The following is a 23,501-nucleotide window of genomic DNA, read 5'->3' as shown; positions in this document are numbered from 1 at the left end:
AGATGTGAAGAGAAATTAGGCGCAGCTATTTGATGGATACACGTAACCATAGGGACCAGGATATTTTGTTGCGTGCGGTGATTCACTTACTTGGCCCCAGCAGATGTTCATCAGCACACTTCTCTTGCCATGTGCGCAAATTGACCCCTTTTCTTGGAGGGAGATGATGCTGTGCAAGTACAAAGGTACTAGCTACGAGCCTAAGGAGAGTTGTGCTTCATTCAAATTTCATAGTTTTCAGATATTTCACTTCACAAGTTTTTGTTTTTTTTAGAAATATTTCAGCTCACAAGTTGCGCGTGTACGGAACCAACCTGACAACAACCCAACGCAAAGGGCACAAGAATGCACGGCTGTGCAAAGCATGCCAGAAAAACTTGTGTTGATCCCTTCCTTGCCCTTTTACCAAAATGGCAAAAATCTATGTTAGTAGTTTTCTTCTCTTGTTACCACAGTAACATATCAAGTTTTTTTTTACTGGGATGACAAACAAGTCTTTTTTTTAAACTACAGATGAACTTACTAGTGCTAGCAAACACAAGCAGCCTCTACCGATTAATTACCTAACTAGGTCAACTTCTACGCTTGAAAGAATTTTCTACGCTTTCAGAGACGAGGGTACCGAGCTGGGCTGGAACTGCTTGCCACGAGGAAGACACGAACGTGTTGGCGGGCTGAGCCGTTTCCGCGTGTGAGATATTTGCAGGTGGCCAAGGCCGACCAGCAGCCCAGTTAACTAACGAGAGAACCCTCAGTTTTACTGGCCCATCAGAAGACGGCCCAACCGCCTCGGAGCAGCGTCGTCTTCCTCGCGCCGCCGTCGTTTCTCAGTTCCAGCTCCCCTGAGGCCCTGACCTCATCCGGGTCCGGCGGGAGTAATCGGAGCCGCTGATCAGATGCGGCGTGCGGGTCCTTGCTCAGCGGCGGGGCTGGGAGGTTCCATCGGATTAGATGTGGAAGCCATGGCGGTTACCCCTCGCAATTCGTATCCGGCATCTCAGGTGAGCGAGTGACAGCTTTCAGCTTATGAAATCTACCGACATTTCTTTCGCTCTAATTGATTCGATCAATTGCATCCCGGACGTCAGGCGAGGAGCCAAGATTGGAGTCAGAGGCTTTGCCAATGATGCCCCGGAGCTGAGCTCTAACAGAGGGAGCTTGTTGAGAGGTGGAAGCAGCCACGTTGGGGAGAAGCGCAATTCAATCCTTGCAGGCGCTCCAGAGGAAGCTGGGTCTGATTTGGAGCAGAAAACTGGAGAAAAGTTTAAAAACGATGTCCATTCTGCAGTAAAATCGTGCTCTGGCATTGGGAGTCTGGTTATAGCCAAGTGCTCTCACATATTTGAGAGCAGAGGGGACAACTTTGATGGGAAGTGCAGCTTACAAGATGTTCTTAAGCCTGGTTTGTGGCTCTCGCCAGAGACCCTCCGCCGGTTCTGGCGTGTCTCTGAGCTGAAACCTGAGGATTTTCTTGACATTTTGATTGGTTTTGGGTCCAGCGCGGCACAAGTGAGAAATGCGAGATTCTTGTGGAATTTGTACAGGTGGGCGTCACAGCAGAGCAAGGAGTTCCAACATCTGCCAAGGTCAAATGAGACCATGGTATCTGTACTTGCAGATGCTCATATGCTCAGTCAAGCTGAATCGCTACTGCTCTCATTGGATGATCATATGGGTCTGCCTGTTTCAAGTGAACTATTCAGTCGGATTATCCAGGTGTATTCAGAAGCAAACAACCTCGAGAAATCAGTTGCACTCTATGATTATGCAAGGTGTAAGCGTTTGATTCCTTCAGTTTCATGCTATCAGTTACTTCTTCATTTTCTGATCAGAATGGGAAAGGATGACTTGATTTTAAGAGTATATTTGGACATGCTAGAAGTTGGATTCGGTTCTTGCACCAAAGGAGACGTTCTTGATTCTGTTGTCATGGCTTTAATCAAGAAAAATAAATTTGCGCAAGCTCTTGGTATACTAAGGCAACTAAAGAGTTTGGGCATTAAATTAAGCAAGGGATCCCTATCAATTGTAGTAGAAGAATTTAACAAGAGAAAGGATATTGGGGATATGATGAACTTTTTGGAAGAGTGGAGGTGTTTACCTGAGTTGCGTCTTTGCAACAGAATCCTTGCATCTTCATGCACCAATGTTGGTACTGATCAGGCATGGTTGATCTTCCAAAGATTGGAGGACTTAGGGTTTGCTCCAGATGCTACTACTTTTGGAATTTTCATATTTCATAGCTGTAGAGAAATGAAACTGAAATCTGCATTCGTATATTTATCGGAGTGCTTTTCTAGACATATTAAACCTAGAGTGTGTGCTTATAATGCTATTTTAGGTGGTGTTTTCAGGGAGGGACTGTACAGACATGCAAAGTATGTCTTTGAAGATATGGTTGAAAGAAAAGTAACACCCAATATTTCAACATATAAGATAATTCTGGCAGGATATTGCTGGTACAGACAGTTTGATGATATTGAGCAAGTCTTGAGGGATATGAAAACCATTGGTGTAAATGATTTCCCCTCTGGAAACTGTGCTTTCTCTAAGGCCTTATCATTCTTGGGGCTAGATCACCTAGGAGTGAAAATTAAGAGAGATAATGCCACTGGTTTCCCGAAAGCTGAGTTTTTTGATTCAGTTGGCAACGGACTGTATTTGGACACTGATTCCAAAAAGTTTGAGATTTCATTGGCACATATTTTGGATACGGCAATTCACCCAGTTGTTAACTCAGAGCTAGTCAGTGCATCTCAGCAAGGCAATGTTGCAAGTGCTCTTCTTGTGAAAGATGAAGCTTTTCAGTGGGGATATGACATTTCACCAGCTAGCTGCTTAGAACTATTCAAGGCCTTATGTGTGAGCCCTGCATATTTATTAGATGCCATTGACCTTATGGAGGAGATGCCGGATATATTTGACAAGTTTGGTGCTCACAATCTTAATTTAGTTATCCAAACAATGAGTAGGAAAGGGATGTCAGCTCATGCAAGACTGGTTTTAGAAAAAATGTTCAGAGAAGGCTTGTCAATAAGTAAAGACACATATACTTATTTGATGCTAGGCTTCTGTAAAGAAAGGAACATAGCAGGGTTTTGGGATTGTTTGAATCTTGCAACAAAGTATAGGTGGTCACCTGATAGCAAGGATATGATGGCCCTCACAAATTGCTTGTGCAAATGGGGAGTAATTGAGGAAGCCCTGAAGTTTATGAACCCATTATTTGACTGTTATCCTGATCTGTTTTCCAGTGCATATTTTGCACTTCTCAAAGAATTGTGCAGGACAGGTTATACCAGTGTTGGATGTGCAATGTTGGAGGCTCTCAAAGAAAAGGGTATGGTTGTGGATCACTCACTACTGATTTGTGTGATGGAGGGCTTCCTAAAGGAGCAGAGGACTGCTGAATCAATTGGAATGTATGACATCTGGTTTAACAGATGCAAAGAACTAGATGCATTTACTTACCGATCTGTGTTGCCTTCATTACCATGGCTTGATACAGATCGAGCCAAGAACTTGGCAGAATCTGCACTGACCATGGAATTTCCTGAATTCTCATATTGCAGTTGCATTTTGAAGGAATTAGTGCAAACAGGAAATATGAAGCTGGTCATGTCAGTCTTGCCAGAATCAACTCATGGGAAGCTCAGTGGCACCTTGTTAAATTCCTTGCTTCAAGCATATGGTTGTCTAAAAAATTGGAGAAAGTTAGATGCAGTTCTTTGCATGATGCTAAAGATGGATGATGACCTTTCTATACCTAGCTATCGCTTCCTTGTCTGTAGAATGTGTGAGCAAAGTCGGTTTTCTAGTGCATCAAGCCTTAGAGCACTGTTCCAACATAGTGACAAGTCAAGAGAGTTAATTACATGCAACATTCTCATATTTTATCTTTCTCAGAGAAGAAACACCTCGCAGGTTCATGATTTATTGAAGGACATGGAATGTAATGGTATTTCTCCTGACAGAACGACCTATGACTTCCTTGTCTATGGATTTCACAAGTCTGGAGATACCGATAGTTCAGTTAGTATGCTTGATGCCTGTATTTCTCAGGGATTACAACCAAGCAACCGCAGTCTCAGAATAGTGTTGAGTCATTACTGCACGCTAGGAAACCTTGAGAAATCACTAGCATTATTTCAATTGATTGAGAGCAGTGGATGGAAGCATGGTTTAATCATTAAAACCACCCTCACTTCATGTCTCCTTTCATTTGGGAGACATTTGGAAGCAAAGTCATGTCTGAACAACCTGAGCAAAAGTGAATTTATCGGATCGTACATGAATTTTGATGGACTCATCAAGAAATTCTGCATAATAGGAGACTTGAGAATGTCACTTAACCTGCTAAATACAATGTTAAAGAAGGGCAAACTACCTAGTGAAGTCAGTTACAGCTCTGTCATATACAGGCTGTGTATTTTGAAAGAATTTGATCAGGCACTTGATTTTCTTGCTGAAATGCAATTCGCAAGCCTAAGACCAAGTGAGTCCTCCTGTGATGCACTTGTACATGGTCTTTGTGCCCTGGGAAGAACTTGTGATGCTAGGAAGATTTTGGAAATGCTAACCACCTTGGGATCCACACCATCCCATGGCATGTATCGAGTTGTTCTTGATAGCTATTGCAGAAACAGCAATCTACAGAAGGCTACGGCACTTTTGCATGACATGCAACAAGCAGGCCAAGTACCCAACTTTGAGATGCATTGGTCTATTATAAGCAATTTCAGCAGTACCAACAAGAAAACTGAAGGAAATGGAGAGCCCATTTTGCCAAACCTTTTTCTTTGTGCGAATCCCCCATAATGTGATATGTTGTTTTTGGAAAATGGTAACTGATGCCTATTGTCAAGTTAAACCCTAGTGGAACTGACAAATCTTAGTCAAACCAAGCCTATGGCAACTCAAATGTTCTTGGGAATGAAGGCTCATAGAATGTGAGAATACATAGGAGGGAAAACTATGTATCTTTTTTTTTAACTATCAAAAGAGGGAATCAAGTCATTACTTGAGCCATCACAACCTTCTCTGCAACTTAGCTTACAGGGTGTGCCCCTGCTAAAGGGATTATTCGAAGGCAGTAGCATTATCTCTCTTAAGAATGAAAAAAGTGATATTGAAAAGTTGGCTTTTCATCATTGGCATGGACGGAAAGTAAATGTGAACTACCTTTTGCATTGACCAAGACATGCTGATATTATCACTCCAGCAAAGGTAATTTGCTCCTAGTGCTTTTCGATCCCTCTAAATAGAAGACTGCAGTCAATTGCAGATGAGGTTTCTTTCGTTGTGGAATTGTGGGGAGCAGGTTAGCAGCTGTGAGAGTCAGAGATGACCCTTCATCACAATCGTGATTCGTGAGGTACTATTTCCCCCTTATAACAAACTATGGTGGTATAAAAGGCAATGATTAGAAATTTTTGAACAATTCTGCTACTGTCAGTACCAGTACTACTTTTCTGGATTAACCTCGCCATTACAAGATTATGATCTGTCTTGTTGAAGCCTGCATTGTATTAAGTATGTGGCACGTGCTCCTTTTGTGGTTTACTATCTGTCTTTTAGTGTTACATTTGTTTTTTCTGCTTTAGTGCATATGTGGCATGCTAAACTGCTTATGGTAACTGATAGTGTCATTATGTATTCCTTTATATTTTAGTGCTCCTCCATGTTGTAAAGTTGGATATGATTAATCAGGGCATTTAAACGCTTATGTAGCAAACAAACTGAAGGAAAATATTTATTGCACACTACCATCATTTCCTATAGTACAAGAGAATGGGATACAAGAATCTTAAAATGTCTTAATGCTACATAACTAAATACCTATTTAATGATTGTAGCCGTCAACATTTTAAAACATAGGGTCGACTGCCTATGGGCCCTAATTTTTAAATTACTTTGCTTCAATACACATTCATAATATCTACCAAACTGGGCAGTCTGCAGCAAATGGATTTAGTCATTGTTTGGATTCAATGGGGCTGTCATCTCCATCCATGTTCGGTGAAGCATCACTTGCTTTTGGGATATCAGTAAGTGGGGCATTGCTGTTGTGTTCAGATTCTTCCGAGACCTTTTCTGCCGCAAGACTTTTAGTCTGAACCCCGTGCCTTTTCAGAGCATCTTTGAATTTATGAAACTGAAACAGCACAAAGTTCTAGTTTAAAATAGGTTAATAGGATGTATTCAGGAATGGGTGTTAAATCATCTAATACTTACGGTTGCAATTGTGCAGCTGAAGCTATAAATATGACCTTCAACACCTCTGTAAAAGTGGAACAATGGCAAGACATGGACATTGAGACGCTTACAGATCTCCGTCTGTTCATTATAGTTGACCATAAGAAATTGAAGTCCTGGATGCATAGCGGCAAACTGATTGACCTTTGTGCACATTTGACAAAAAAGTATTATATCAATATAAATTTATGTAGAACATGTATTTGTTTCTCCTGTCGATAATTGCAAAATTGTTGAATTTTCGTGCTTGTCTTCTTTTACCTTAGAGTGTAGCGTCTTACAAGCTCCACAGCCTGGTGAAAAGAAGTGCACCACTGTGAACTTATCTCCAGCCATCAGAAGCTGTTTATCAAAATCTTCTTGAGATTTGATATTCTTCATGTTGCTCTCCATGTCCTTCTCCCACCACTTTGTGCGAATACCCTAATATCATGACTAAATATCAGTGCCATCTTTGTCGTGCTTGAGCATGTGTTTGAATGAATGTTTAAGTTGTGTCATTTTTTTAATGAAACTGTTAAATTTCTCTGTTTTGATGCAAATTTTACTGTAAGCTTAGACGGAGAAGGCATTTTAAGCCAACAACTTTTTAGAATTTCAACTTTTCATTATTGCATAATATATCTGACCAAGCAGCTAAATCTCTTCAAAAATAAAACTACTCAGTGAATAATCTGTTCCCTAAAGTAATGCAGTTGTGTAGCTCCATTGCTACTAATATAGAAATTTCTTCCTGAACCAATACCATTTTGAATGCACATGTTTATTTTCTGTACTAAATAAATAGGCAGCATGATTTATTTTCTGTACTAAATAAAGAAGCATATTTATTGAGTTGAACTGGATATTGCCTTTATTCTAGCTGGAAAGCCTTCCTAGCAACTTGTGTTTTTGTGATTCAAATATGTCCAACAATTTAAGTCAGCATTTTCCTTTTGTTTTAAAAGTAATGGCATAAGATCATATATTTCTGAGCAGTAACGAAATTACCTTCTTGGGATCTTTTGGTGCAGCTCTGGTGATCTGCCAACTACTTGAGGCGACCTTTTCTGTGGGCAAGAATTGCTTCCCCTTGATCCCATTGTGGTTCCACATCAGATCCGTTGCTCGTGTATCCACAATGAGATGAACAACCAACAAACCAATGGTTTATCAAGGCTGAAGCCATCAACATCACTGAACTGGAAACAGAAAGAATATATAACAATCATTATCTTCATGAAAAATGCTACAGAAAAGAGTGCATTTAAAAGTAAACATGCCTGAAACTAACTGGCAGGCTCTCAAAATCTGGAAATCTTGTGATGGTGAAATGGGGATGGCCATGCTGAGCTATTTATAGTTGAAGAAAGTTTTGTTTCAGAAGCAAAGTATACCCAATCCTTGCTACACAACATGTTTCTTAAACCTTTTTAGTTCGATGTTTATCACTTAATGTTCTGTTGCTTATCCAAATTCACATATGTACAGTCAGGAATTTTGTTTCTTGTGGTCAGGTTTTGGATTTGTTAGGTGCTTTGTTTCTTCTGTTACCTATCTCCAAGCTTTACTTTGGTGTTTCTTACACGCCCTGCCAACTTTTATTTGAAGCGGCTCGTCTTATGCTCCGGAAGGGAGAAAGCTGATGTATTTGGATAAAAAGATGAGCTAGAGTGCTCGTCTCTTTGTTGCCGCTCTTCATGCATTGTGGATATATGATATATGAATGATGTGTAAATGTTATATCTATGTATTAATCTACTTTACTGGAATGTGTGATTGGATTCCTTGCTGAAATTGTGGAAGGTCGGTGTGTCAAATACTGGAATGTAAAGTTGTGTGATTAACTTGTTTTACGTGAATTAGTTGCACTTCTTCCTTGCTGCATCAGCAGATAGTGCAGATCAGCCCTCTGGTTGTGTATACCTCATTTCTTCTGATGCGCATGATCTGATTTGCAATGTCGTGCTCGGCAGTTGGCTCAAATGCTGAGTCTATTATGGATTTAGCCTTACTACTTGCAAGTTGCAACATCTGCAGTCAAAATTTTACGAGTTACACTACAGAAAAAATGCATGTAATTTTGCAACTAGGGTATGTTGACGTTGGGTTCTATCTATAAGAATGCTGATTGATTTCATTTGGTGTTAGGCCAGTTCTTGGTGTAAAAAAAATGTGAAAATGAAAATTTAAGAACCCGACTGCACGAAGCCTTTTCAGATAAGGTAATCTACGCGTGAAATTCTAGAAAATAACTAAGACCCACTTGGAAAAGGGAATAGAAAACCAAGGAAGGTACACAAAATTATGCCAGGCGATGAAGTTTAGCTGCACTCACCAGCATACTTGTTTTATGCGGCAACATGCCCATGGACGGTGGGGTTCATGTAGTCGCCAAAAAAACCGCAGAGGACCTTCCCCTGCTCATACAAGGTGCCTAGTGTTTGAGAAATGTATATTGTTTAAGGGATGAGACAATGTATATATAGAGGCAGGCGACCATGCTATGTCTACTAACTTTGAATGATGTAGGATCCATGTCATATTAGTATGTCGTCAATTGCCACCATGCCATACTATATGTGTTGCCAATAGTGAATTAGGTGATCATTGGAAACCTTGTAGGATCCATGGCATATTAGTATGTCGTCTACTGGCATCATGCCACACCATATGTGTGATGGCGGTAGTAAATTAGGTGGACCATGGGAACAATGAAGGATCTACATCATATTAGGTATCTTATTGCTTGTATCCCTAGTGAAGTTGGGCTCTTTTTCTCGACTACTTAGATCATTCTTTACCTCTATGACATATCTAAACCAAAATATATTTTGATTCTGAAACCCGAAGTGAACCTCTTTGGGAAGGGAAAAAACAAAATTTTGATCACTAATAAATCTTTATATATCCTATCCATCACCACCAGGTTACCTTTTGGGTGCATGCAAATAAGATCCAAAAAAAAGTGTCCCTATCACAACATATAGCAACCGTCCAAAGTCCATTGCCACACTAAAATTAGAAAGCTAACTTACTATGGCTAGTTCTTGGTTTAAAGTTAAGATTAGTATCTAGTGTTCCTTCTTATCCCCATTTTCCACTTTTCATACGCATTTTCTAACAAGTTATGTTATATTCAATATGTGTACTACAAATTGTCCATAGCACATCATATTAAATTTTCGCAAGGAAGAATAGCTTCTAGTGAATTATACAATATTTAATGTGTAGTAAACGGAGTAAACTGGGGTGCTTACATGCAGAATTCTCTTCTTGCTATTAATTAGAAGAGCCCCATGAAATCAAATCATCCATATAATAATATAAAGATTTCCATGGAATAGCAGCTAGTTGTTGATTTTGTAGTTTAAGTACATGATTCATTTAAGGCGACAGTCTAGGTCCAAAGTATCACTCTTAGAAATTTACAATTACTATTTACTTGAATCCTTAAAGTGCAGCTACGCAAATGAGCAAATGGCAACCGATTGTACAAAGCAAAAGCTTCAGAACAACTACATTCAACATTTCAGATGTACATTCCGATGGCAAGAATAAGCTTACAGACCAAATGGTTATTATTGCATACAGCAAACTTGCTTCCTTTTCTTGCTCGAGATAATCAATTATATATTTCCCTTGCCTATTCATCTACTTGTCTGTTCTCTGTGTTGTTCAAAAAGTACTCACTCCCTTAAGATGGCCGGGAACTCCAAAATCCAAATGCACTGATCATGTGCAAACTTTTCTAATGTTCTGCTGCTATATCACAAGGTCTATGACCATGGCACATGACCGGTCTCATAGTTCTATGGTTGAGTTCAAGCGGGATTGCAGCCACCCAGATACCCAGAAAGTAGTACAGATTTGTAAATATCACCACTACGTCTCAGCTGGTTCTTGTGCTCCCGTTTATCTGCTTGACTTGAATGTTAACACCAGACTGCATCATATCAATATACACTGGAATGTAACTACTTTCCTTGGTAGGTGTACAATATTCAATAGACCATTGGTTTCACTTGGTGGCTGCATAGATCAAAGTGTGTTTTACTTGCATGACTGAGTCATAAGAAATTATTGAATAACAGGGACAACTGGATGCATATGAATTGATCAGGCTCACATGCCCTTTTAGCTGCATTTCTGTGTAAAACTTAAGCAATGTCTCTAGCATGTTGGAGCCAATAATAGCACGGGAAGTGGTAGCGGTACTGGGCCTTTTGCTCTTCATTGATAGAAGAACGGGCAGAGGTATCCAATTTCTTGACCCTGCAGCTAGGCCAAAAACATCTTTTGAATCCAGAACATGATTAGAACTGTCTAGAAGATTGCATTAGATCCTTTGAACTGCCATCAATAACTGCACGGCCTGCTTCCTTGTTGACACCAGTGTCGTCCATCAACTTTCTCATTTTCTCTGACCCCAGCCATTCTCCAACTGAAGCATAAATGTTTGATAGAAGCACATAATCCCCACTTGCATCACTCCTTGCCTTTAGAAGTTCCAGATTCGCATGCTCAGCCAGTTCAACTTCACCATGGATCCTACAAGCCCCAAGCAAGGTCCTCCATATGACAGAATTAGGCTCGACCTTCATTGTGTCAATGAACTCAAATGCTTCTTTGAGCAGTCCTGCACGGCTCAGCATGTCAACCATGCAACCAAAGTGCTTGACACTGGGCTCAATCCTGTACTGTTGCTGCATTAAGTTAAAGTACTTATGCCCCTTGTCAACCATGCCTCCATGGCTGCAAGCAACGAGGACAGCAACAAAGGTGATTTCGTCTGGCTTGACATTCCCCTTTAGCATCTTCTCAAACAAATCTATGGACTCATTGACATGTCCATGCAATGCCAATCCTCCTATGATGGAGTTCCAAGTTGAGACGTCCTTATCTCGCATCGACCAGAACACTTCATGTGCACACTTCATGCTCCCACACTTTGCATACATGTCAATCAGCGCATTTCCAAGAACGGTGGTAAGACCAGTTCTTGAAAACCTCTCTGACAGATAGGAATGGAGCCTCTGGCCAACATCGAGATCACCAGAGTCGGCACAGGCTGACAACAAGCTGAGCACCGTGATAGTATCTGGCTTTTCTCCCACACACTGCATCTGCTCAAAGAGCTCTATTGCATGCCTGTGTGAGCCACTTCTCACGTACCCAGAAATCATGGCATTCCATGACACGACATCACGATCAGGAACGCGGTCGAACAATTCCCTCGCTAGGGCCATCTCACCCCGCTTGGCGTAAGCTGTGATCATCACGTTCCAGGACACGAGGTCCTTCACAGGGCTCTCGTCGAACAGTTCCCGGGCGGCACCAATGTCCCCTCTCCTCGCGCAGCCGGAGATCATCGCCGACCATGCTACGGCGTCCCCGCGCGCTCCGCTGTCGAACAGCGCAGCCGCCACGCCTAGATCCCCGCAGCTCGCGTGCATGCCGATGAGCGCGTTCCTGACGAAAGCGTCAGACTCGCACCCAGCCTTCACGACGTGCGCGTGGACCTGCGCCCCGGTGCCCCCCGCGCCCATCGCGGCGCAGGCGCGGAGCACGAACGGGAAGGTGAGTTTGTCCGGCCTCACGCCGCCGCAGCAGTCTCCGCGGCGCCGGGCCATGCGCGCGTAGATGGAGACGGCGTCGCGGGGCGCGTCACTGTGCGCGGCGCCGCGAATGAGGGTGTTGTACATGAACCGGTCCGGGTTCGGGATTCGGTCGAATACGAGGCGGGCGTGCGCGACGCCGCCGCGGACAGCGACCGCAGAGGCGAAGATGAGCTCGCGGAGCGCGGAGGGGTCGGAGAGGAAGCCCCGGAGGACCATGAGTGCGTGGACCTGCTTGATCTGCCGGAGGCTGCGGCACCGCCGCCAAAACGCCGGCTGCCGGCGCTGGGTTCCCGACTTTCGCAGCATCGCGGACGCAGGCGCGGCAGAGGGCACGCGCGCCAATGGTTCAGTGAAGCTGCTTCATTTCGGTGGATGCATTGAGAGACAACGAAGAAATTCCCACTTCATGGTCTCCAATGAAGAGCTCGCTGCTCGCCGCCGACTGGACCCTCTGGGTAACAGCGCCACACCGAAATGCCAGCCTACACCAAAGTCACCAAGTATAGTGCCCAGATCCACCTCGAGGACAGTGCCCTTCCGCGAGCGGAGCCGGAGCGCTCTTCCGCGGCCGCGCGGTAGCAGTGACTTGCCAGGGAAGGCTCGAAGCGGCGGCGGATACCACCTCGTCGCCGGCCGCCGCCGCCGCGGGTTCAAGTTACCACTTGACGGGCCTTGTCAATGAAAGGTCGTTTTTGTAAAATCCCACCTGCCGTTTCTGCTAGCGCTCGATCTGGGCCGCGGAGGTTCGATCTGACGGTTCAAAGTCACCCGAAAATTGGATTATCGCGATCCAATTTGAGGTGCGTTTGAACCAATTCTTAAGTGTAAGGACTATTTCGGAAAAATGCCGCAGCCGCTCTGCCCCGTCCCGTTCCCAACCGTATGTACCCGATCCGACGGTTCAAAATCCTCCAAGATCGGATCGCGATCCGATTTGGGGTGTGTTTGAAGGGATTCTGAAATATTAGGAGCGTTTTCGATAAATGGCCGTTGCACTTTGCCCCACGGCGTTACCAGCCGCATATAATCGATCTGACGGCTAAGAGTCGTTCCAGATTGGATCGCGATTCATGATCGCGATCCAATTCCGGGGATGTGTTTGAACGAAAACTTCAACACTAGGGTCTCTTTTACAAAATACCTGCGGTCACAAGTCCGCGCCTCCGTTGACCGCTCCGCTCTTGCTGCTTGTCGGCGTGTCGTCGTCCCCGATGACGGCGGCGGCGCGTCAGTTCCTCTTCTCTCCCATTGTTCGTTCCACCGCGTCCACATCATCTTTGTGAAGCCCCGTACGGTTCCGCGATGGCTCGCCCACGGCGATATCATTTCCGCCAGTGAAAATCCCGCCGTCCTCGCGCGGCTGTGGCCGCTCTCGACGTGTTCGACGAAACGCCGCGAGAGGATGCCGTATCCTATGCCGCCATGGTCCGCCGCAACCGGGACCTGCCGTCCGACCCCTTTGGATGCTCGGAACCCGTTCAAATTTACATGCTTTACGGTAAGCAGCTTGTGACATACTCAACTCTTCACTAATTACTACCATCGGTGACAACCTGAACAAATTGATCGGAGAGGCAAACATCCTATGCAGCTACTGGAGCAGCATCCATGGCAGATTGCATAGATAAGAGATTATCAACAAATTAAATGGTCGCCTCGAGACACCCAGTTACACAAAGATTACATACATAATTTGGATTAAATAACTACACGGTCCTGAGGATGCGGACCTTAGTCCGTGCCATGGAGAGAAATTTCGTCATGTGGTATTTGATGGGGTGTCCTCCATATTCCAAAAAGTCTATGTGATTAATTAGGGCATTTAAATGCTTATGTGTAGAAAAAAAAGTGAAGGAAAGGATTTACTGCACACTACCATCATTTACAAGGAAATGAAAGACAAAGAAGCTTAAAAGCTAGTGTTACAGAACTAGATAGCAATTTAATGTTTATTAGCCCTCAAAATTTTAAAATGAAGGGCTGTACAAGAGCATATGGGTCCTAATTTTTAAATTACTTAGCTTCTATATGCATACATAAGAACTACTGAACTCGGCAGTCTGCAGCAAATTGATTTAGTCATAGCCCGGTTCAACGGGACCGTCATCTACATCCATGTTCGGCGAAGGATCACTTGCATTTGGGATATCAGTAGGTGGGGCAAAGCTCTTGGGTTCAGATTCTTCCAAACCCTTTTCTGTTGCAAGACTCTCAGTCTGAACCCCATGCCTTTTCAGAGCATCTTTGAATTTATGAATCTGAATAGCACAAAATTCTAGTTTAAAATAGCTTAATAGGGTGTATTGACAAATAGCGTTGGATCATCTAATACTTACAGTTGAAATTGTGCAGCTGAAGCTACAGATACGACCTTCAGCGCCTCTGTAAAAGCGGAACAATGGCAAGACATAAACATTGAGTCTCCTACAGATCTCTGTCTGTTCATTATAGTTGACCATGAGAAACTGCAGTCCTGGATGCATCCTGGCAAATTGATGTACCTTTGTGGGCATGAAAAAAAAAGGTATTATATCAACATGAATTTATGTAAAACATGATATAATTGTAAACTTGGTGAATCTGCATGCTTGTCTTCTTTTTACCTTTGAGTGTAGGGCCTTGCAAGCTCGACAGCTAGGTGAAAAGAAGTGCACCACTGTGAACTTATCTCCAGCCATCAAAAGCTGTTCGTCAAAGTCATCTTGGGATTTGATACTCTTCATGTTGCCCTTCATGTCCTTCTCCCACCACTTTGTGTGATTACCCTAATACCACAACTAAATATCAGTGCCATCTTTGTCGTGCTTCAGCACGTGTTAGAATTAATGTTTGAGTTGTGTTGTTAGATCTCAGGCAAATTTTACTGTAAGCTTAGATAGAGAAGGCATCTTAATCCAACAGCTTTTTAGAATTTTGTACTTTCCATTATTGCGTAATATGTCTGACTAAGCAGCTAAATCTCTTCAAAATAAAACCACCCAGTTAATAATATGTTCCTAAAGTAATGGACTGGTGTAACTTAATTTCTATTAACATAGACATTTCTTTCTGAAGCAATACCATTTTGAATGAATATTTGCATCCAAAATTCCATGTCTACACCATGAGTGCACATATTTATTTTCTGTATTAAATTAAGAGACAACATGGTTTTCTAAAATTTTTAGATCCCCTGTCCTCCAGGAACTGCGTGATACTCAGTACTTGACATAGATTGATCTGAACCGGATAATCTATATTGACTTTATTCTAGATGGATTACCTTTATGGGAATGTGTGTGTTTTTTTGTGATCAAATATGTCCAAGCATTTAATAGTTTCCGAGTAGTATGGAAATCACCTTTTTGGGATCTTTTGGTACAGCTCTAGTGATTTGCCAACCAGTTGAGTCAACCTTCTCTCTGGACAAGAATTGCTTCCCCTTGATCCCATGGTAGTTCCAGTTCAATATCTTGAAGCAACCATCAGATCTGTTGCTCTTATACCCACGATGAGGTGAACGACCAACAACCCAATGGTTCATCAAAGCTGAAGCCATCAGTGTCCTTGAACTGAAAACAGAACGGAATATGTAACAAGTCAGTACCTCCATAACAAATGCTACAGAAAAGGGCGCATTTAAAAGCACAACATGCCTCAAACTAACTGGACTAGCTCTACAAGAGATGGAAATTATGTGATGGTGAAATGGGGATGGCATAGGCTGAGGTATTTATAGCTGAAGAAAATTTTGTTTCAGAAGCCGCGTATACCTCATCCTGCCTACACAACCCCCTTTTTAAACTTTTCAGTTTAATGTTTATCACTCTCAAAAGTGGTTCTGTTGCTTGTGCAATTTGATATAGGTACAGTCAGAAATTTGTTTCTTGTGGTCATTTTAGGTGCTTTGTTTCTTCAGTTACCTATTTCCAAGCTTTAGCTTTGGTGCTTCTTACACTCTCTTCCGACCTTTATCTTAGGCGGCACGGCTTGTGTTCTGGGATGGAGGAAGCTGATGTGTATTTGGATAAAAAGATGACCTTTTGTTGTATCTATATCTAAATCTACTTTACTGGAATGTATGATTGGATTTCTTGCTGAAATTGTGGAAGGTCGGTGTGTCTTATACTGCAATGAGGTTGTGTGATCAACTTGTTTTACGTGAATTAGTTGCATTTCTTCCTTTCGGCATCAGGAGATAGTGCAAGTCAGCCCTCTGGTTGTGTATATCCCAGTCCTTCAGACTTCCCATCTGATGCGCATGATCTGCTTTGCACTATCGCGCTAGGCTTACATGCCGAGTCTACTATGGATAATGTATTTAGCCTTACCTGCAAGTTGCAATCTCCGCACTCTAAATTTTACTAGTGAGTTACACTACAAGAAAACATGCATGTAATTTCTGAACAAAGGTAAGTTGACGTGGCGTTCTATCTACACTGGGCAACTTGATTGCTTTTGCTTGGAGTTAAGAAGTTCTAGGGAAAATAATCCTATAGGACCAGCTCTTGGAGCAAATAAATGCAAAAATGAAAATTTAAGGACTCGATTACATACAGAATTTCCAAACAAGGTAACCTACGCACAAAAATCTGAATAAATAACTAAGACTCACTTGGAAAAAAGGAAATAGAAAACCAAGGAAGCTCCACTGCAAATTTATGCACTTACCAACATACTTGTTTTCTCCATCCATGGAATTCCAAGGTTGATGCCTCAACCTTGTTTACGAGGCAGCATGCCCGTGGACAGTAAAGAATGATGACTTCATCAATCTCAAGATCTGCCGGCTGAAACTCCCTAGATGTTCATAGGTGTGGCGGTGTGCATGTGTTTGCATTGGTTATGTGATGTGTTTCTCCTGAAAATACGATTTATGATTGCCTTCAAAGATATGCGACTACTATAGGCTAATTGTTGCAAGCTGCAAGAAGTGCTTTCTTCTCTTAGATCCACAAAGGTGCCTAATGTTCGAGTGAGGTGTTTTCTCAAAGGGATGAGATAACCTATGTATAGGAGCGCGATCGTGGTTGGCGTCTCTATGTCTACTACCACCATGGCACACTATTTGTGCGGTGGCGATAGTGAATCATGTGGATCATTGAAACATGTAGGATCCACGTCATATTAGATCCCTTATCCTGTGAGAGCGAGGTACTTTTTCTTAGCTACACATATCATCCTTTCCCACTACAGTATGTCGAACCTAAATATAAACTAAATTGCCCCTCTTTTCCATTTTAGAATATATGTGATTCGTGAGCCCTGAACTCACCTTTTTGGGATGGCAAAAACTAAATTTTGACTACTAAATCTTTATATATCCACCACCACCATCAAGTTACCTCTTGGATGCTTGCAAATAAGATCCAAATAAATAGTGTAGTGGTTCCCTATTGATATTTTCAATGTTCCACAATTGTATGGCAGCTGACACATGCCCGTTTAAAGTGAATATTGCTATCTGATGTACCTTCGTACACACATATGTTCCATTTGTCATATGCACCTTGTCTTACAGATTGTCATATTGCCTTTTCTCTGAATCGACGGCAATAGTATGTGTATAGGAGATGTGGCTTATTGATTGAGTACATGTCTGAGGATCCCAAAGATTACATGATCTAGGAAACGGTCAACTACTAAATGATCAGACGGCCCTGGAGACCCGGAGCTTGAGTCCATGCGCCATGGAGAGGATGGTCATCATGCGGTACTCGACGGGGTGTCCCTCCAGCAGCTGGAACCTGTAGAAGCGGCAGAGGATGGCCAGCGCCATCTTCATCTGCAGGTACGCCGAGTCCTTGCCCAGGCAGATCCTTGGCCCCGCCTGGAACGCCGTGAACTTGAACGGCGACGCGTTCCGGAACGCGCCGTCCTCGTTGATCCACCGCTCCGGCCGGAACCTCGCCGCGTCGGCGCCCCAGTTGTACTCCATCCTCCCCATCGAGTAGGGCACGTACGTCACCATCCCTCCCGCCCTCACCTTCGTCCCGTCCGGCAGCACGTCGTCCTCCAGGATCCCCTTCGGGTCCTGAGGGACGGCGGGGTAGAGGCGGAGCGTCTCGGTGACGCAGGCGTGGAGGTACACCAGCTTGCCGAGGCTGTCGTAGGTGAGGAGGCCCGCGAACTGCGCGACGCGGGCGGCGAACGACTCGTCGTCGTCGGCGTCGGGGCCGCAGGGGACAAGTTCTACGCCCTCCTCGCGCGCGCGCTCCGCCTCGAACGTGCACAGCTCGCGGCGCAGCTTCTCGGCCACGTCCGGGTGCGACATGGCCATGTAGGTGAACCACGACAGCGTCGTCGCCGTCGTGTCCCGCCCGGCGATCACGAAGTTGAGCACCACGTCACGGAGGCTCTTGTCGTCCCCGAGCCCGCCGCTGTCCTCGCCGGCCTCGCCCAGCTCGATGAACCGCGACAGGATGTCGTGCTTGATCTGCTATGAGCACCCACACATCGATCATGTCCACTCAACACTGCAGGGTGAAAGAAATGAAAGCGAAAAGATTGCATACCTTCTCTTCCTTGCCGCTGGATCGGGCTTCCATGATCTCGGCCTTCCTCCGGCGGATCACGCTGTAGGTGAACTCGTCGACGAGCTTGATGCTCTGCTCGAGGAGGGCCTCTGACCCGACGTGGAAGAACCTCTTCAGGCGCCAGAGCGGGTCGATGAACCGCAGCGTGACGATGATGTTGGCGGCGTCGAACGCCTGCGCGAAGCTGTTCTCGGGGAGATCAGGCGACAGCGTGCCGATCTCAACCCCGAACCCAACCTTGCAGATCGAGTCCAGCGTCATCCTCATGTACAGTTCCTGAATTGCAAATAGTTCTCGTGTTAATTAGAACGTTGATCTCATGTTGGCGAGGGAGAGTAGTGAACAGGTGATTGACCTGCATGTCCACAACTTTGCCTGCCTTGGAAGCTTGGCGCAGTATGCCTGACAGCTTCAGCGAGTATTCTCTGAACACAATGGCGCTGAAATCTCTCAGGTTCTTGGAGGCGAACTCGAAGCTCGCCGTCTTCCTCTGCTTCCTCCACAACTCGCCGTCGGCGTTGAATATGCCGTCGCCGAGCAGCACATCCATGTAGGATCTGTACACGTCCCCCTATTCAGACATTTGAATCAGTTTTCAGTACTGAACCTTAACACGTTGACTACTACAGAAATTTAACATTTCTGGGTTCAGTTCATTTACCTTGGGGTAATTGGTGAAGTTGGTCTTGAGAACATGCTCAACATTCACCGGGTCCGCGATGTAGGTGTAGGAGGTGAAGGGCATGTCGACGGTCACTGAACTGTGCTTCGACAGGTACTCGACGAGCCAGTCGTGCATCCTGTGGTAGTTCCTCAGCTGCTCCACCGTCGCGCCGATGACCGGCCATGATCTCGGGCCTTTCTGCTTCCTCAGGCTCCACTTGTGAACCAGGATCCACGAGAGGAGGACGAGGAAGATCGCTATGTACTTGTGGAGCCCTGCCAGTGGGAAGAACGGCGCCGCCGGCGTGGCATGAGCTTCCACCATGGTGTGCTCCTGATGAAAGGGTTCAGTCCGCAGGAGATGCTATGTATGCAGCGTTGGGTGGCTTTGTTAGGTGATATATTGGACACTGCAGTTACCCCAAGTTGAGACAATCTTGGTGTGACTGTAATTAAGATGGTTTCATTCATATGGTGTCCCTGACCTAACTCCCGGACAAGTTGGGGCTTAGCGTTTGTGTTCCTTTTTGTGATCTGCCAACCAAGAAAATGAGTCACTCTTCTCTTATACACAGGTTATTCTTTTTATGACAATTAGGATCTGACCGATTTTTTGTTGCCTGACATGGTATCCAGTGTTGTGATCCATCAGCTCGGTACTGAAGGTCCGAAACTGAACTAACCAGGAACAGAATTCTGAATTCTGTCTATAGTTCTTAATTGAGGCGCAATGCAGTCGACAGTTCACGTGAATAACTACATCCTGAAAGAAATCGTGAACCCAAAGCGGGGTTTTTTTTTTCCAGAGAGTGCTGTCTTGCCATGTCATGTCCAGCGAATGCCATAACCGATCTTCCCAAAGGGAGGTGACATCCTACTGCGTCACCTGGTGATTCTACAACTGCGCATGCCATGTGCTGCTCTGTGGCAGAGTTTTGATTAATTTGGCACGTATATCAAATCCTATGGTGTTGTTGACTTACTGTGCATGGAACCAGGACATTCTGAATTTGTGATTATCAGTCTAGCATAGTCAGTCTACAAGAGATCTACCTGGTAACTACAACTGCAGTACCTAATGAAAAAATGGTTTTCTACACAGAACCAAACCTTGCCTATGGAGTACAAAACATACACAGCAAGCATACCCTACTGAGCATAGATGAAGAGTCGTTAGGGACTAGATATACATCAAATGTAGCTTGTACAATCCTGTAGATCAAGCTACAAATTTAAGGCAGCGAGTGTCATTGTGTATGACTTGACAGCGGCATGAACAGAACCGTGTTCCACACCTCACGCATGTGTAATTTGCAGAACTCCCACAAACCGAGCAGTAGTGGCGTCGAGATGAAGTACTCGGTGGACCGACAGCCGCCTTCAAATATGTTGGGACATTAGGAGGCAGGGACTCAAGATTTGCCTATTACAGTTCAAGTCAAAATCTGTTAAGTGCCCATCCTACAAATAAGCATGATAAGAAACAAATTTACAGCACAACGCTACTTACTTCTTGCAACACATCCATGAAAGATCTTGCTGCCCTCTTCTCCAAAGCTTTCCCTTGCCTTGTCTTGCGTTTCATGATCTTGGACTGCTTCTTTTGCATGAGCACTGTAGAAAGGAAAGCAGAAAACAAAAGAAGACTGCTATTAGATCACTACAGCATCAAACTTTAGCTATCTGTGGCTAGGGCATCCGAATTGAACATACATCCACTGGTCCACAACCCAAAAGCCCTATATACTGTGCCTAAATTCACCATTTCCAGAAATGACGAGCCCATGAACTTCTATAGTTGAGAAGCTGTTGCATGTGGAGCTAAATGATATCTAAATGACTGTTCATAGGGCATTCCTGATGCCAATAACACAGTCAGCTTACGAATAATTTGTGTTGTTGTTTGTATCAGAGTTGTTAAGGTTAGTTTTAAAATTATTTATCAATTCCTTTTGCAAGGAAAAGAAATAAAGAATGCTGTCTATTCTGAAAAATTGATACTACAAGCAATAACAAAACATATCATACTCTGTTTGCAATTTGCAAAGATTAAGATGTCCAATCGTTAACTGTCATTGTGTTTCTACATAATGTATGAACCTTATCCTTTTTGGACCATGGATTACTACAAAGATAAATGAGGAAGGAAACTGACCAGGGTCTTCCTCATCCGTGGATCCATACTCATCATCATTAAGATCTACCACCTCAACCCCAGCATTATCACTCTCAAGAGCTTCAAGACGAGCTAATGCAGCCTGAAATGGATATGTTTCACAACAGGGTAGCAAAACATCAAGAAGATTATTTCAGGCACAACTATAGATCAGAAATTATAAGCACAAAAATGATCTTAACATGAGTTGAAGCTGAGTCAACACCTAAATTCTTCATAATTTATCACTCAGGGATGAACAATAGAGTTACAGTCTGACAGAAGGAAAGAGGATATGAAAGCAAACGTACAAACCAAAAACCATACATCATGGCAGCGGAAGAGCATAGTGTTTTACGCAGTATAGTGGAGCTTGCGTTTACTAAGATATTGGCACCTATTTTGATGACAAATCAAAGTGTTTGTTTAGACAAAATGTAACAAATTGGAAGGGGAAAGCTCTTTCTGAATGTCGACTTTCTGAAAGAAAAAAGGAGAAAGATAAATGATGCACATGTTAAGAGATATGAAAAGTGAATAAGGCTCTAAAATTCCCTCTTAATAGTTGTTTCTTTGTTCTTTGGCAAGGGACCATGAGAAAAGCAAAAGCACCACAACACATATGACACAAAATAAGCAGTGTAAATTCAGAATAGAACACTTTGCCTAAAGAGTCTTCTAGAGCATATATTACCAAAACTACTTGCCAACAAGGCCAACCCCTTCCTCTCAAAGATGGAAACTATAATGAGGCCAATCCCTTCAAATGGTTCTGCTATATCCCCTAAATAAAAATTGGAGCATTTCAACATTAACACATGAGCAGACAGAAGATGCATTCATGCATCCATGTCGAGAAGGTTACTAGGTTAGGCCAACTTTGCAGTTCTAACTGTAAAACAAAGAATACTACGAGAGGAAAGGGAGGTGCCATTCATGAACGGGAGGGAAATAGCTTGGAATCGAAGGGGGAAGCTGCAGCCTGCAGGAGTGGTCAGTCTACCCCTATGATATATAGATCAGGTGGAGCGATCGACGTAATGGAGAATCCAACTCCTCTAGAAATACCTGGGCGCGGTTGTCAGAGCTGGCGAGCGCGGATGCCATGCGCGTGGCCATGCGGCGCGTGCGGCTGCTCGTCCGGCGGAAGGGCCCGACGTTCTCTTCCTCCCCGTCCATCTCCGGTTGCCAGCAACAGCAGCGGCGGGCGGCTCTGATGTGGCGGCAGGTGTCGAGCTGCAGAGGCGTGGGCGCGTGGGGATTGAGCGGGGCGGCGCCGCCGGCGGTGGGTGACTGGAGGAGGTGTGCGGCGGCGGCGCGTGGTGATTGCTGCTGGGCTACTCCCGGCGTGGGCTGATTGGGCTACCGTTCTAGACGGATGTTGGGCCAGGCCGTCTGGTTGGGCTCCTCTATAAGAACTCCCAGGTCCCCACTCTAAAAACACAAAGTTGCCTAGTTTCACATTTTTCAAAAAAAAAAAAAGTTGCCTAGTTTCACATTTTAGACAAAATTATTCTGAGATCGCTAAGTGGTCTCCAGAGCACAGTGTGATCCGGGTATTCTAAATCTTATTATCCTGTTTTTGCATACACCAAGTGCTATAACTTCAAGTTTCATCATTCAATTTGACAAGCAGGACGTGCTCTAATCCCAAACCCTTGTCGATAGCTTCTGTGATATCCTTTGCAATGATCTGATGAAAAAAAAAGAATACCGTAATTTCATTCCGCTATTAGGAGGTGATGAAGAGCAGAAGTTGATTTTTCTGAAAAAAAAAGATGTTTTTACTCTGCCTATTTATTACATGGTTTGGGCAATTGTTAGGGGATCATAGCTGTCCCAAAATATAAATTCAAAGCATAATTACTGCATTCTGTGCGTCAATGATTCAATATTTTGTAAAATATTTTAACCTAGTGTGTTCAAAATAATCTAATAATTTAAAACTAATAGATTCAACATGTATTCAAACTTAGTTCAACGATTCTAATAAATTAGTTCAACATTTTATATGAAAATATTGAAATAGTATATCCTTGAGCACATATATTAAAAATGTTGAAACAATATATTCTGAATGTTGATTTTTAAAACAATATATATAAATTAAAATACAATCATATTGGATCTTGTTTTGTTGTATAAATCTTAACTAACACCATGGTTCAAACAGATTTCAAAAAAGTTTATAATTTGAAAGGAAAATGGATTTAAAGATAAAAATCAAATTAAATCTTATCGGTTAACCATCCATGCAACTACCCATGTGCGGACAATTGTTGAGTTGCCCATCCCGTCAGCTTCAATCCTAGT

At 43.6% G+C, this 23,501-nt stretch overlaps 5 protein-coding genes and 1 long non-coding RNA gene across 12 annotated transcripts; 2 read left to right on the top strand and 4 right to left on the bottom strand.

Annotated features, from left to right (window-relative positions):
• Positions 1 to 756: 756 nt before the first annotated feature.
• Positions 757 to 7,766, top strand: LOC117838137 (pentatricopeptide repeat-containing protein At5g15280, mitochondrial). Of its 6 annotated transcripts, none has more exons than XM_034718041.2 (4): positions 757 to 1,001; positions 1,089 to 5,226; positions 5,321 to 5,374; positions 7,269 to 7,766. In XM_034718041.2, exons 1-2 carry the CDS (start codon positions 952 to 954, stop codon positions 4,816 to 4,818), a joined length of 3,780 nt encoding a protein of 1,259 aa, XP_034573932.1. In that variant the 5' UTR covers positions 757 to 951; the 3' UTR covers positions 4,819 to 5,226; positions 5,321 to 5,374; positions 7,269 to 7,766. The 6 variants fall into 6 exon arrangements, with proteins under 6 accessions (XP_034573932.1, XP_034573928.1, XP_034573931.1 ...); XM_034718037.2 differs by adding an exon at positions 6,251 to 6,422 and having other exon boundaries at positions 1,089 to 5,374; XM_034718040.2 differs by adding an exon at positions 5,955 to 6,047 and having other exon boundaries at positions 1,089 to 5,374.
• Positions 5,594 to 7,380, bottom strand: LOC117838138 (thioredoxin-like 1-1, chloroplastic). The gene is made up of 4 exons (XM_034718044.2): positions 7,246 to 7,380; positions 6,517 to 6,678; positions 6,235 to 6,399; positions 5,594 to 6,154 (listed from the first exon to the last, which is right to left on the bottom strand). Exons 1-4 carry the CDS (start codon positions 7,348 to 7,350, stop codon positions 5,975 to 5,977), a joined length of 612 nt encoding a protein of 203 aa, XP_034573935.1. The 5' UTR covers positions 7,351 to 7,380; the 3' UTR covers positions 5,594 to 5,974.
• A 1,959-nt stretch (positions 7,767 to 9,725) lies between the features above and the next one.
• On the bottom strand, positions 9,726 to 12,548 carry LOC117836440 (pentatricopeptide repeat-containing protein At5g15300). The gene has a single exon (XM_034715863.2). The coding sequence runs from the start codon at positions 12,159 to 12,161 to the stop codon at positions 10,551 to 10,553; it is 1,611 nt and encodes a 536-aa protein (XP_034571754.1). The 5' UTR covers positions 12,162 to 12,548; the 3' UTR covers positions 9,726 to 10,550.
• Positions 12,549 to 12,701: 153 nt separating this feature from the next.
• Positions 12,702 to 14,846, top strand: LOC117836972 (uncharacterized). The gene is made up of 2 exons (XR_004636214.2): positions 12,702 to 13,353; positions 14,208 to 14,846. It is a non-coding gene; the product is annotated as an uncharacterized lncRNA (long non-coding RNA).
• A 2,432-nt stretch (positions 14,847 to 17,278) lies between these two features.
• Positions 17,279 to 19,417, bottom strand: LOC117836208 (cytochrome P450 704B1). 2 transcript variants are annotated; one of them, XM_034715589.2, is made up of 4 exons: positions 19,032 to 19,417; positions 18,726 to 18,941; positions 18,350 to 18,646; positions 17,279 to 18,273 (listed from the first exon to the last, which is right to left on the bottom strand). In XM_034715589.2, the coding sequence occupies exons 1-4, from the start codon at positions 19,356 to 19,358 to the stop codon at positions 17,485 to 17,487; spliced, it is 1,629 nt and encodes a 542-aa protein (XP_034571480.1). In that variant the 5' UTR covers positions 19,359 to 19,417; the 3' UTR covers positions 17,279 to 17,484. The 2 variants fall into 2 exon arrangements, with proteins under 2 accessions (XP_034571480.1, XP_034571481.1); XM_034715590.2 differs by having other exon boundaries at positions 17,279 to 18,270.
• Positions 19,418 to 20,018: 601 nt separating this feature from the next.
• Positions 20,019 to 22,567, bottom strand: LOC117836210 (SWR1 complex subunit 6). The gene is made up of 4 exons (XM_034715591.2): positions 22,257 to 22,567; positions 21,189 to 21,291; positions 20,544 to 20,647; positions 20,019 to 20,456 (listed from the first exon to the last, which is right to left on the bottom strand). Exons 1-4 carry the CDS (start codon positions 22,365 to 22,367, stop codon positions 20,253 to 20,255), a joined length of 522 nt encoding a protein of 173 aa, XP_034571482.1. The 5' UTR covers positions 22,368 to 22,567; the 3' UTR covers positions 20,019 to 20,252.
• Positions 22,568 to 23,501: the final 934 nt, after the last annotated feature.

Source organism: Setaria viridis, chromosome 9 (genome assembly GCF_005286985.2).
Source record: "Setaria viridis chromosome 9, Setaria_viridis_v4.0, whole genome shotgun sequence".
Lineage (NCBI taxonomy): Eukaryota > Viridiplantae > Streptophyta > Magnoliopsida > Poales > Poaceae > Setaria > Setaria viridis.
Note: the sequence above shows the minus strand (reverse complement) of the source record. Positions and strands in the feature narration are given on the sequence as shown.

Coding starts and splice junctions, on each gene's coding strand:
- LOC117838137 (XM_034718041.2), top strand. CDS start 952: ATGTGGAAGCCATGGCGGTTACCCCTCGCAATTCGTATCCGGCATCTC. Junction 1,002..1,088: donor ATTCGTATCCGGCATCTCAG/GTGAGCGAGTGA, acceptor CCCGGACGTCAG/GCGAGGAGCCAAGATTGGAG.
- LOC117838138 (XM_034718044.2), bottom strand. CDS start 7,350: ATGTGGAACCACAATGGGATCAAGGGGAAGCAATTCTTGCCCACAGAA. Junction 6,400..6,516: donor GTAAGACGCTACACTCTAAG/GTAAAAGAAGAC, acceptor ATGTGCACAAAG/GTCAATCAGTTTGCCGCTAT. Junction 6,155..6,234: donor TCAGCTGCACAATTGCAACC/GTAAGTATTAGA, acceptor GTGCTGTTTCAG/TTTCATAAATTCAAAGATGC.
- LOC117836440 (XM_034715863.2), bottom strand. CDS start 12,161: ATGCTGCGAAAGTCGGGAACCCAGCGCCGGCAGCCGGCGTTTTGGCGG.
- LOC117836208 (XM_034715589.2), bottom strand. CDS start 19,358: ATGGTGGAAGCTCATGCCACGCCGGCGGCGCCGTTCTTCCCACTGGCA. Junction 18,942..19,031: donor ACTTCACCAATTACCCCAAG/GTAAATGAACTG, acceptor ATGTCTGAATAG/GGGGACGTGTACAGATCCTA. Junction 18,274..18,349: donor CCAGCGGCAAGGAAGAGAAG/GTATGCAATCTT, acceptor GGGTGCTCATAG/CAGATCAAGCACGACATCCT.
- LOC117836210 (XM_034715591.2), bottom strand. CDS start 22,367: ATGGACGGGGAGGAAGAGAACGTCGGGCCCTTCCGCCGGACGAGCAGC. Junction 20,648..21,188: donor CACGGATGAGGAAGACCCTG/GTCAGTTTCCTT, acceptor TCCTTTCTACAG/TGCTCATGCAAAAGAAGCAG. Junction 20,457..20,543: donor TCATGGATGTGTTGCAAGAA/GTAAGTAGCGTT, acceptor GAACTGTAATAG/GCAAATCTTGAGTCCCTGCC.